The 11,819-nt window shown below is 46.8% G+C and overlaps 1 protein-coding gene across 1 annotated transcript; it reads left to right on the forward strand.

Annotated features, from left to right (window-relative positions):
- The first annotated feature begins 395 nt into the window (after positions 1-395).
- LOC123101273 (uncharacterized) lies at positions 396-11,318 on the forward strand. Its single transcript, XM_044522796.1, has 3 exons — positions 396-510; positions 10,047-10,451; positions 10,529-11,318. Exons 1-3 carry the CDS (start codon positions 396-398, stop codon positions 10,708-10,710), a joined length of 702 nt encoding a protein of 233 aa, XP_044378731.1. The 3' UTR covers positions 10,711-11,318.
- Positions 11,319-11,819: the final 501 nt, after the last annotated feature.

Genomic DNA, 11,819 nt, shown 5'->3' on the forward strand with positions numbered 1-11,819 from the left:
TCGAGCATCCGATCTAAATCGGAGGGTCCGTTTAGTCCCTAAGCTAACCTACTCACTATTTAAACCAGCAACCCTAATTCCTAGGGATCTTGTCCCATCCTTCCCCTTGTCGCCGCCACAACTTAAATCACATCTCGGGATCTTCCTTGATCCCCTTCTCCTCGTTTTCCTCCTCCACTCAATCCCGTAGGCGCTCGCTGCCTCCTCCTGCATCCCTCTGCTCGCTCGTCCCTGAGCAATTCACTTGACCAGCCGGCCACCGGAGCACCACCACCAATGACCTGCAGGCCGACCCCGTCGCGGCTCCTCCCCTGCTCCTTTCCTTCTCCTTCCCTGCCTCTAATCCCTCCTCTCACATCTCTCTCTCTGTCTCTCTCTCTCTCATAGGGACCGCCATGGTCGTTGCCCGGCCGCACCCGAGGATCTTCTCGCCGGACCAGCAGTACCAGCACCGCCGCGCCGCCCCTCCGCGCATGCTCTGCCGCCCAAGCTGCACCGTCGCCTGCCATAGTCCCTGTCGCCGTCGTCTTCAATGGTTCCTAACGAGGACGGTGCCCTCCTGCCCGTCTCGAGCGCCAATCCCTCGCTCCGCCTTGGATCCAGCAAGACCCCCCTTGCCTTCGCCGTCTCCCACAAGTTCCAGGGCGCCGCTGCTCTGCCTCGTATCGCCGGAGTCGCGCTAAGTTCCCCTGCTCGCGCTCGGTCTCGTCTCCGGCCAGGACCATCCGTCCCCGCCGTCCTCTGCTCGTGTCTCCGGCCTTGTCCCCGCCTCCAGGGCTCCGCGCTGCGCCACCGGAGACCAGCTGCGCCGCTTGCCCCCTGAACCTGTCGTTTTCATCTTCTGCATCGAGCTGGAGCACTCTTCCCGCTCATCCGCACCCATCGGGTCGCCAGCCAGCTCTGTTGACTGCGCTCGTGTGGACCAGGCCTCAACCGCCTCCAAGCCCAGCACCACCAAGGCCGACCTACCTATCCACCGATTGGGCCTAGGCCCATGGTGAGCAGCCCATCCGCCCCAGAGTACCTTTCAGTTTCGGCCCGTTTCATGTTTTTTTTCTCATAGAACGTTTTTCCTATTTATCCAGAGTTACCAGTTTTGCAGAAAACCCCCTTTACTTCATGCATTTAATAACTCATAAATAATGCATCATATGTAAAAACTTTATATATGAAAAATGCTTAGAATTTCATCTAGTTTAATAATATGCCACTTTCATCCATGTTTAACATGTTTAAAATGCTGTTTGATTAAATTTGGTTTAATAACATGCTAAAATGATTTAATTCATAACTAAATAACCGTAGCTCCAAATTTAATAAACTTTCTTGTAAATGGGGTAGAAAAATGCATAGTTTAACATGGTGGCTTTACTTTGCATGGTTAACAACTCAAAAATATGGTTTAGGGCAGAACAGTACCAAATCCATAATTTGCACATGAGGATTTTTCGGACTTGTTGCTTGTTGTTCCGGCCTCATTTAAACTTGCCTAGATAGCTAGTTTTCATATGCTTCACCTCTTGCCATGCTAACCAACATTTAATATTGTTGAGTACATAAACGGGAGAGAACTAAATAAGTCATGTGGTGTTCCATCAATATTTAACTCGTTGCATACTGAGCTCCACTTGATTTGTAGTATTATTTGTGCACTTTGCCATGCCATGCCTCCTTAAACTGGACATGCATCATACTTGGTTGTGCATCATGCCATGTTTATGTGGTGGTTGTTTACTATGTCGTTTGCTTCTTTCCGGTGTTGCTTCTTCGGGTTAGTTCTGATAACATCGCGTTTGTGAGGATTCGTTCGACTTCATCCGTTTGTCTTCTTCATGGACTCGTTCTTCTTCCTTGCGGGATTTCAGGCAAGATAACCATACCCTCGAAATCACTTCTATCTTTGCTTGCTAGTTGTTCGTTCTATTGCTATGTCGCGCTACCTACCACTTGCTATATCATGCCTCCCATATTGCCATGTCAAGCCTCTAACCCTCCTGTCCTAGCAAACCGTTGTTTGGCTATGTTACCGCTTTGCTCAGCCCCTCATATAGCATTGCTAGTTGCAGGTGAATATGAAGTTTGTTCCATGTTGGAACATGGGTATTGTTGGGATATCATTATTATATCTTATTTACTTTAATGCACCTATATACTTGGTAAAGGGTGGAAGGCTTGACCCTATGCCTGGTATTTTGTTCCACTCTTGCCGCCTTTGTTTCCGTCATACCGGTGTTATGTTCCTTGATTTTGTGTTCCTAACGCGGTTGGGTGTTATGGAAACCCCTTGACAGTTCACTTTGAATAAAACTCCTCCAGCAAGGCCCAACCTTGGTTTTACCATTTGCCTCACCACCACCTACTTTTCCCTTGGGAGTCGTGCTCCCGAGGGTCATCTTTATTTTAACCCCCCGGGCCAATGCTTGTCTAAGTGTTGGTCCGAATCGGGCAGTCTGCGGGGCCACCTCGGGGCAACTCGAGGGCTAGATTTACTCGTAGCTTGACCTATCTGGTGTTGCCCTGAGAACGAGATATGTGCAACTCCTATCGGGATTGTCGGCACATCGGGTGGCTTTGCTGGTCTTGTTTTACCACTGTCGAAATGTCTTGTAACCAGGATTCCGAGTCTGATCAGGTCTTCCTGGGAGAAGGAATATTCTTCATTGACCGTGAGAGCTTGTGATGGGCTAAGTTGGGACACCCCTGCAGGGTTTTGAACTTTTGAAAGCCGTGCCCGCGGTTATGTGGCAGATGGGAATTTTTTAATATCCGGTTGTAGAGAACTTGACACTTAACTTAATTAAAATAAATCAACCGCATGTGTAGCCGTGATGGTTTCTTGTAAGTGGAGTCCGGGAAGTGAACACGGTTCTTGTGTTATGGTTGAATGCAAGTAGTTTCAGGATCACTTCTTGATCACTTCTAGTTCACGACCGCTGCGTTGCTTCTGTTCTCACTCTTATTTGTGTATATTAGCCACCATATATGCTTAGTGCTTGCTACAGCTCCACCTCACTACCCTTTCCTACCCATAAGTTTAAATAGTCTTGATCTCGCGGGTGTGAGATTGCTGAGTCCTCGTGGCTCACAGATACTTCCAAACAGTTGCAGGTGCCGATGATGCCAGTGCAGGTGGCGCAACCCAGCTCAAGTGGGAGCTCGATGAAGATCTTGATCGTTGTTATGTTTTGTTTTGTTTTCCTTTTGATCAGTAGTGGAGCCCAGTTGGGACGATCGGGGATCTAGCAATTGGGGTTGTCTTCTTTTTATTTTGGTTCTATAGTCGGACCTTGATTGTATTCTTGATGATGTATGTTTAACTTGTATTTATGTGAAGTGGCGATTGTAAGCCAACTCTTTATCCCTTTCTTACTCAGTACATGGGATTGTGTGAAGATTACCCCTCTTGCGACAAACCTACCATGCGACTATGCCTCTAAGTCGTGTCCCGACACGTGGGAGATATAGCCGCATCGTGGGTGTTATAGTATGAGAGCACATGTTGACTGTAGGACGTGACCCCTAGAAACTGGCAAGCCCATAGGAAAGTTTTTCTCTACAACTTCTTTTTCAAAAAGATATTTTACCTCTCTTCTCTTCTGAGCTTATTCATATATTCCCTTATAGTTAGACTGTACCCTTTTCCTCTTTTAACCGCACGAAGATTCGGCTAATGAGATCACTCCAAGAAGTACAAGATACCGGACAACTAAGACCACTTCGGAATGAAGAGGATTTCACCGTGTAGTATAATGGAAACTACAATGGTTGGAGACTCCGAAGAGTAGGAGAATTGGAAGGCTCTGAAGAAATTCTAGATTGGTCTGACCTAGGAAGGCTACCCTTATGGAACTTGTCAGACTATTGAAGTTGTCAATAACCGAGATCAAGGTGTGTCGGGAAAGACCGAAACATGGAGCATCAGAACTCAAAGTTTTGTCAAGAAAACCCTAAGGCGTGGGATATCAACTATGGAATGATAGCTCATGGAAATGACAAGAGCAGAAACACGGCTACCATGATGTTATCGCCCGCTTATGCTATTGTCACCGTGCTGAGTTAAGCATCCACTTCTTCGGAAGGTTTGGATGAAAAAAGGGCTAATGGAGCACCTATCAGCAAAAGATGAAGTTTTAACCTTAGCTGGTGTATCACCAGGATCTGGAGTATTACATCAAGAATTTTAAGGTCGACCTTCTGGAAGCCTTATTTAATAAGGAAGCATTTCGTGAAGAACTCAGGACCCAGAAGCTGAAAGTAGCCAAGCTGAAGGAGCAAAACCTCGAGATACCGGAGATTCGTTGGGAACTTAAGGACAGTAGCACATGGTTCATGCCAAGGATGTTGAAACCAGAAGTTTGGAATGCAACTCTAGAATATTGAAGGACGTCACAAGGGACTTCACATCAACAGAGGTGATCTGGCAACAGAACTTGAGAAGGACAAGCATGATCGGAAGAAGCCATCGGAGACATGAACAAGACTTGAAGAGTTTGTGACTTTGAAGATTTTATTGACCTTTAGAAGACTAAACCCCTGTTTAATACCTACGTTAGATGCGACGATTGTGAGCTGTTGATATGTCCAACGTATCTATAATTTTTGATTGCTCCATGCTATATAATCTACTGTTTTGGACATTATTGGGCTTTATTATACACTTTTATATTATTTGTGGGACTAACCTACTAACCGGAGGCCCAGCCCAGAATTGCTGTTTTTTTTGCCTATTTTAGGGTTTCGAAGAAAAGGAATATTAAACGGAGTCCAAACGGAATAAAACCTTCGGGAACATGATTTTTGGAACGAACAAGACCCAGGAGACTTGGACCCTACGTCAAGCAACCAACAGGGAGGCCACGAGGTAGGGGGGCACGCCTACCCCCGAGGCGCGCCCTCCACCCTCGTGGGCCCCCTGTTGCTCCACCAACGTACTTCTTCCTCCTATATATACCTACGCACCCCCAAACGATCAGATACGGAGCCAAAACCCTAATTCCACCGCCGGACTTTCTGTATCCACGAGATCCCATCTTGGGGCCTGTTCCGGAGCTCTGCCGGAGGGGGCATCGATCATGGAGGGCTTCTACATCAACACCATAGCCTCTCCGATGAAGTGTGAGTAGTTTACCTCAGACCTACGAGTCCATAGTTATTAGCTAGATGGCTTCTTCTCTCTTTTTGGATCTCAATACAAAGTTCTCCCCCTCTCTTGTGGAGATCTATTCGATGTAATCTTCTTTTGCGGTGTGTTTGTTGAGACCGATGAATTGTGGGTTTATGATCAAGTTTATCTATGAAAAATATTTGAATCTTCTCTGAATTCTTTTATGGATGATTGGTTATCTTTGCAAGTCTCTTCGAATTATCAGTTTGGTTTGGCCTACTAGATTGATCTTTCTTGCAATGGGAGAAGTGCTTAGCTTTGGGTTCGATCTTGTGGTGTCCTTACCTAGTGACAGAAGGGGCAGCAAGGCACGTATTGTATCGTTACCATCGAGGATAACAAGATGGGGTTTATTTCATATTGCATGAATTTATCTCTCTACATCATGTCATCTTGCTTAAAGCGTTACTCTGTTTTTAACTTAATACTCTAGATGCATGCTGGATAGCGGTCGATGAGTGGAGTAATAGTAGTAGATGCAGAATTGTTTCGATCTACTTGTCACAGACGTGATGCCTATATACATGATCAGGCCTAGATATTCTCATAATTATGCACAATTCTATCAATTGCTCAACAGTAATTTGTTCACCCACCGTAGAATACTTATGCTCCTGAGAGAAGCCACTAGTGAAACCTATGGCCCCCGGGTCTATTCTCATCATATCAATCTCCATCACTTTTATATTGTTTTGCTATTTACTTTGCTTTTACTTTTTACTTTGCATCTTTATATCAAAAATACCAAAAATATTATATCTATCAGATCTCACTCTCGTAAGTGACCGTGAAGGGCTTGACAACCCCTAATCGCGTTGGTTGCGAGTAGCTATCGCTTTGTGCAGGTACGAGGGACTTGACCGTGGGCTCCTACTGGATTGATACCTTGGTTCTCAAAAACTGAGGGAAATACTTACGCTACTCTGCTGCATCATCCCTTCTTCTTCAGGGAAAACCAACGCAAGCTCAAGACGTAGCAAGAAGGAGTTCTGGCGCCGTTGCTGGGGAGTCTACGCAAAAAGTCAATATACCAAGTACCCATCACAATCCCTATCTCTCACATTACATTATTTGCCATTTGCCTCTCATTTTCCTCTCCCCCCAATTCACCCTTGCCATTTTATTCGCCCTCTCTCTCTCTCTATCCTCCCCCAACATAATCTAGAGATTGGAAATGCATGATTTCTTCTTGATCAAAGAGGATAGCCTCTATGGGAGGATGGAAAGCGTCCACCCCTATAATGCGCAAAGATTTCTTTGGCTTCTCTTATTATGAATCTAAACTCATGAGCCAAAAAGATAGTAGCGACACGCTTAACAGAAGAATGCTCAATATTAGAAAATTCCAGAAAAATCCTTTGTATGGAAGGATGCATGTGCATGAATTGTCTTTCCAGTTCAACTATAAGCATAGCAATAGCGTCCGCAAGACTACTAGTTCTGTGAAGGATAGAACTACCCATAGAAGGTAAAGCACCGACACAAGTAAAGAAATCTTGAATAACTCCTCTTCCAATAATATTACCACTACCAACACGGAATTTTTTTGTATAAAAGATGGTAGGTTCTTTAGTGGGAGCATCAGAAGTTTCCATGATATTGTCATCGCCCATATTGGCGATAACTTCCCCAATTTCAGACATAACGACAAGCGAGCAAACTAGCACACGAGCAAACAAAGAGCAAGCGGACAAAAGAGGCAAACAGAGAGGGAGGATAGAGAGAGAGAGAGGGCGAATAAAATGGCAAGGGTGAATTGGGGGGAGAGGAAAATGAGAGGCAAATGGCAAATAATGTAATGTGAGAGATAGGGATTGTGATGGGTACTTGGTATATTGACTTTTTGCGTAGACTCCCCAGCAACGGCGCCAGAACTCCTTCTTGCTACGTCTTGAGCTTGCGTTGGTTTTCCCTGAAGAAGAAGGGATGATGCAGCAGAGTAGCGTAAGTATTTCCCTCAGTTTTTGAGAACCAAGGTATCAATCCAGTAGGAGCCCACGGTCAAGTCCCTCGTACCTGCACAAAGCGATAGCTACTCGCAACCAACGCGATTAGGGGTTGTCAAGCCCTTCACGGTCACTTACGAGAGTGAGATCTGATAGATATAATATTTTTGGTATTTTTGATATAAAGATGCAAAGTAAAAAGTAAAAGCAAAGTAAATAGCAAAACAATATAAAAGTGATGGAGATTGATATGATGAGAATAGACCCGGGGGCCATAGGTTTCACTAGTGGCTTCTCTCAGGAGCATAAGTATTCTACGGTGGGTGAACAAATTACTGTTGAGCAATTGATAGAATTGTGCATAATTATGAGAATATCTAGGCCTGATCATGTATATAGGCATCACGTCTGTGACAAGTAGATCGAAACAATTCTGCATCTACTACTATTACTCCACTCATCGACCGCTATCCAGCATGCATCTAGAGTATTAAGTTAAAAACAGAGTAACGCTTTAAGCAAGATGACATGATGTAGAGAGATAAATTCATGCAATATGAAATAAACCCCATCTTGTTATCCTCGATGGTAACGATACAATACGTGCCTTGCTGCCCCTTCTGTCACTAGGTAAGGACACCACAAGATCGAACCCAACGCTAAGCACTTCTCCCATGGCAAGAACTACCAATCTAGTCGGCCAAACCAAACGGATAATTCGAAGAGACTTGCAAAGATAACCAATCATGCATAAAAGAATTCAGAGAAGATTCAAATATTATTCATAGATAGACTTGATCATAAACCCACAATTCATCGGTCTCAACAAACACACCGCAAAAAGAAGATTACATCGAATAGATCTCCACAAGAGAGGGGGATAACTTTGTATTGAGACTCAAAGAGAGAGAAGAAGCCATCTAGCTACTAACTATGGACCCGAAGGTCTGAGGTAAACTACTCACACTTCACCGGAGGGGCTAGGATGATGTAGAAGCCCTCCGTGATGAAGGCCCTCTTCCGGCGGAGCTCCGAAACAGGCCCCAAAATGGGATCTCATGGATACAAAAAGTTGCGGCGGTGGAATTAGGTTTTTGGCTCCTGTTCTGATCGTTTGAGGGTACGTGTGTATATATAGGAGGAAGGAGTATGTCGGTGGAGCACCGAGGGGCCCACGAGGCAGGGGGCACGCCCTAGGGGGGGGGGGCGCCCCCCACCCTCGTGACCACCTATTTGATCCCTTGCAGTAGGGCCCAAGTCTCCTGGATCATGTTCGGTGAGAAAATCACGTTTCCAAAGATTTTATTCTGTTTGGACTCCGTTTGATATTCTGTTTATCTGAGACACTGAAATAGGCAAAAAACATCAATTCTGGGCTGGGCCTCCGGTTAATAGGTTAGTCCCAAAAATAATATAAAAGTGGAAAATAAAGCCCAATATAGTCCAAAACAGTAGATAATATAGCATGGAGCAATAAAAAAATTATAGATACGTTGGAGACGTATCAGCCGCCGCCATGACCTCCTGGTCGCGACTCCTCACGGTGCCGATGACCACCCGTCCGGTAACCAAACCCGTGTTCACTTCACCTAAAGGTATGCTCACACCTCTCTCCCTTTATATTGCACCACCGCTAGCTGCTGTATTGATGTAGGGTGGAACCCTAGATGGCCGATCTTTCACGAAAGGAGCGGGTCCCACGATGAACACGAAGAACACAAGGGGAAAACACGAAGGGAAATATAAGAGAAAACACTCAAACCAACAAGATATGGTCACACATATGCTAGATCCGAGTACACATAGAGATCACACAGTCCAAATCCAACAAGGGACGATACATAGGGTAACCGATTCTTCTCCGTGAGGAGGTCTTGAGGTCTTCCCGTTAGGGGTCTTGAATCCAAGTGGATCTTCTCCGAAGAGGTGTCGGTCCCTCGTGGTGGAGTAGATCCGGATGGATGAGCGAGGCTCTATCTCACAAATGAGCTATCAGAACGCTAACCCTAACTAAGAGGAGGTGGGGAGTATATATAGTCTAGGGCCACAAAGGGGTAAGTGGGAGAGAGTTTACATGGGCTCTTGGCCCGTAGCTGCGTAGGGGAGACGGATGTCCGGGTTGGGGACCGGATGTCCGACGGCTCGTGAGGAGACGGATGTCCGGGCTAGACTTGCCCGCTCCTGTGCTCTCTGGATAGGTGGGGCCAGATGTCTGGGCGAAGGTGTGACGCCCCAAGACCGACGCTCCAGATGCCTTCCATGTATTTGCGTTTTGCAGCGTGAATTGTTTATTTGTTGCATTGCATCATGTCATCATGCCATTAATTTCTTTGCAACCTTTTTTAAACTCACTAAATAAATTGCATGGATCTTTGATCCATTTAAATCGAGGAAATTCACATGGTGATTTCTCTTTATAACATATCCTCCCAATACTTAGGGAGCTATACTAAACCATTCCTTTGGCTTGGAATCACCCATAACACTTTTGCTCTGTTCTTCGAATTTCCTTTTATCCAACTCAACTTCAATTCTTCCTTTGGGGCCTTTTAGTAAAATTGAGTTGCAATTTTACTTTATCCATAAATGTTCCAAATCTGCCCGTAAATCACATCTGGTGTGTAGGGTCACCTCCTGCAGTTTCAACCCATTTGGAAATTATTTGAATGGGTTTCGAAATTCAAACTTGCCGAGTTAAATCCAACGCGTGTGGATTTTACTTCCTCTAAAAATCCTCGGGCGATTTTTGTCAAATTCCTCGTATTTTTGTGAGTCTAGGGAAATAATCCCCATGCTCAAATTTTTGTTCACTTATTTCTTCTCTCTCTTCTCTTTCTTTGCTTTTATGTTTTTGAAAGAGTTTTAAAGAAGAGAAGAGAGAGGGAGAAGGAAGCCCATCAGGAAGGCTCGACCTGTTTTCCCAAGGCCCCACCTAGGCCCAGCTCCGGCAGCCTCCTCCCGAACCCTAGCTAACCTAGCCCGACCCCCCGCACCCCTCCTCCTCGTTCCTCAGCGCCACACTTCTCTTCACGATCCTCTCGCCCGAGGCCTCGATCCCTTCCTCCGCTTCCACCACCAGCGCTCGCCTCCGCCCGTGGACCTCCGCAGCAAGGCCCATCTGTGTCGCCCCCGCAGGTTCCTGCCCTGCCTCGAGCGCCCCCGCGCCGGAAGCCGCCTCCCATGGCGCCCCATCCGCGCCGCGGGACCTCCCCATCGCCAGCTCCGCTGCCGCCTCTCCACTGCCCCGAGCATCTGGCGCGACCAGCACCCGACCAGCAGGTCGCCAGCGTGCCCGATGCCTCCTCCTCACGCATGCCTGGCCGCGCCGCCGGACCCCGCAGGTCACCGACCCTTTCTTCCCGCCCTCCGGTCCTCCTCTATTTTCCTCTCTCTCAATCACGCGCTCTCTCTCTCTCAGGGTCGAACAAGGACGCCGCCACCCCATGGAACCTTCTCCGCCTGGAGCTTCGTCACCTGCAGCCGCGTCCCCGCCAGACCTCCGCCTCGCCCCGCTTGTCTGCTACCGCCGTGTGCTGTTGTCCCCAGCGCCTCCAGCCGCGCGCCCCTGCCTTCGTTGCCGTTGACCGAGCTCCACCGTGACCGCAAGGCCAGAGGCGCCCTGCCTCCATGTCCATTCTGTGCTCCGTCGCCCATGGCCGAGCACCTCAAGACTAAGCCCATTTTCCCTTTGATGTGAACGGTTACACGAGCATGACCCAGATTCAAAACGCAAGACGATGCCTCCGTTGCACCCATCCCGAGAAGGAGCATTTTGGATTTGTCAAGTATGACTACATGGTGATGCGCTAAGTTCCTCTACCGCCATCTTTGGAATCCCAAGACCGCCAAGTACCTCGACGCCCGATGCCTAGAACAACTACCGTCGACGTGTACGACTACAATGTAAACATGTACATGACGACCTCGGGGACCTATGTTGTGCCAAGTACCTCCACGATGACTCGGACATCTACAGAAAAACATGTACCACTACCGTCGAGAACCGATAGTACCACTACTACTACCATCGCGGGAACGACTACTTCCACTACCTCCCTCGACGAACTCGAACCGCTTCGTAAACGCACATTTCGAAGGTATAACCGCCGAGACGACCGCCCGTGAACGAATGCATGTGTGTTGTATGAGATGCATGTTTAGATGTTGTGTATCCGCCCGTGAAAGTTAGTCGTTCCTCCTTGTTTGCCATGCCATCGTCCCGTGTGAACCCGGTATCCGGGATCACCCCACCATCCTTGCACGACACGCTCCCACCATACTCCCTTTTGTACCGGTATCTCCATGAGCTACCGGAACCAAGATGTTTCCATGGCATCATTTTCGGAATGTTGCCGTGGCACCCCTTTCTTTCCGCCGTGGTGACAAAATGCTCCATATCTTATAACATGCCAACATCTTCATAAAAATTGCATCCAACCATGAATATGTCATCCGCATCATGATAACAACATTTAAAATGCTTAAAAATTATTGTTTGCATCAAATTGCTATATGCACATGTGGGGATTTACTGAAATTGTTGTTTGTTGTTCCGGCCTCATTTAAACTTGCCTAGATAGGTAGTTTTCATATGCTTCACCTTTTGCCATGTTTAACAACATTTAATATTGTTGTGTACATAAACGGGAGAGAACTAAATAATTGTTGTAGTGTTTCATCAATATGCAACTCGTTGCATATTGAGCTCC

The sequence above is a fragment of the Triticum aestivum genome, chromosome 5A (genome assembly GCF_018294505.1).
Source record: "Triticum aestivum cultivar Chinese Spring chromosome 5A, IWGSC CS RefSeq v2.1, whole genome shotgun sequence".
Taxonomy (NCBI): Eukaryota; Viridiplantae; Streptophyta; class Magnoliopsida; order Poales; family Poaceae; genus Triticum; species Triticum aestivum.

Bases quoted from the DNA above. Each gene is read 5' to 3' on its own strand.
- LOC123101273 (XM_044522796.1), top strand. From the start codon at position 396: ATGGTCGTTGCCCGGCCGCACCCGAGGATCTTCTCGCCGGACCAGCAG. The intron at 511-10,046 runs GTCCCTGTCGCC...GGCCCCACCTAG, and splicing joins CTGCACCGTCGCCTGCCATA to GCCCAGCTCCGGCAGCCTCC. The intron at 10,452-10,528 runs GTCACCGACCCT...TCTCTCTCTCAG, and splicing joins CGCGCCGCCGGACCCCGCAG to GGTCGAACAAGGACGCCGCC.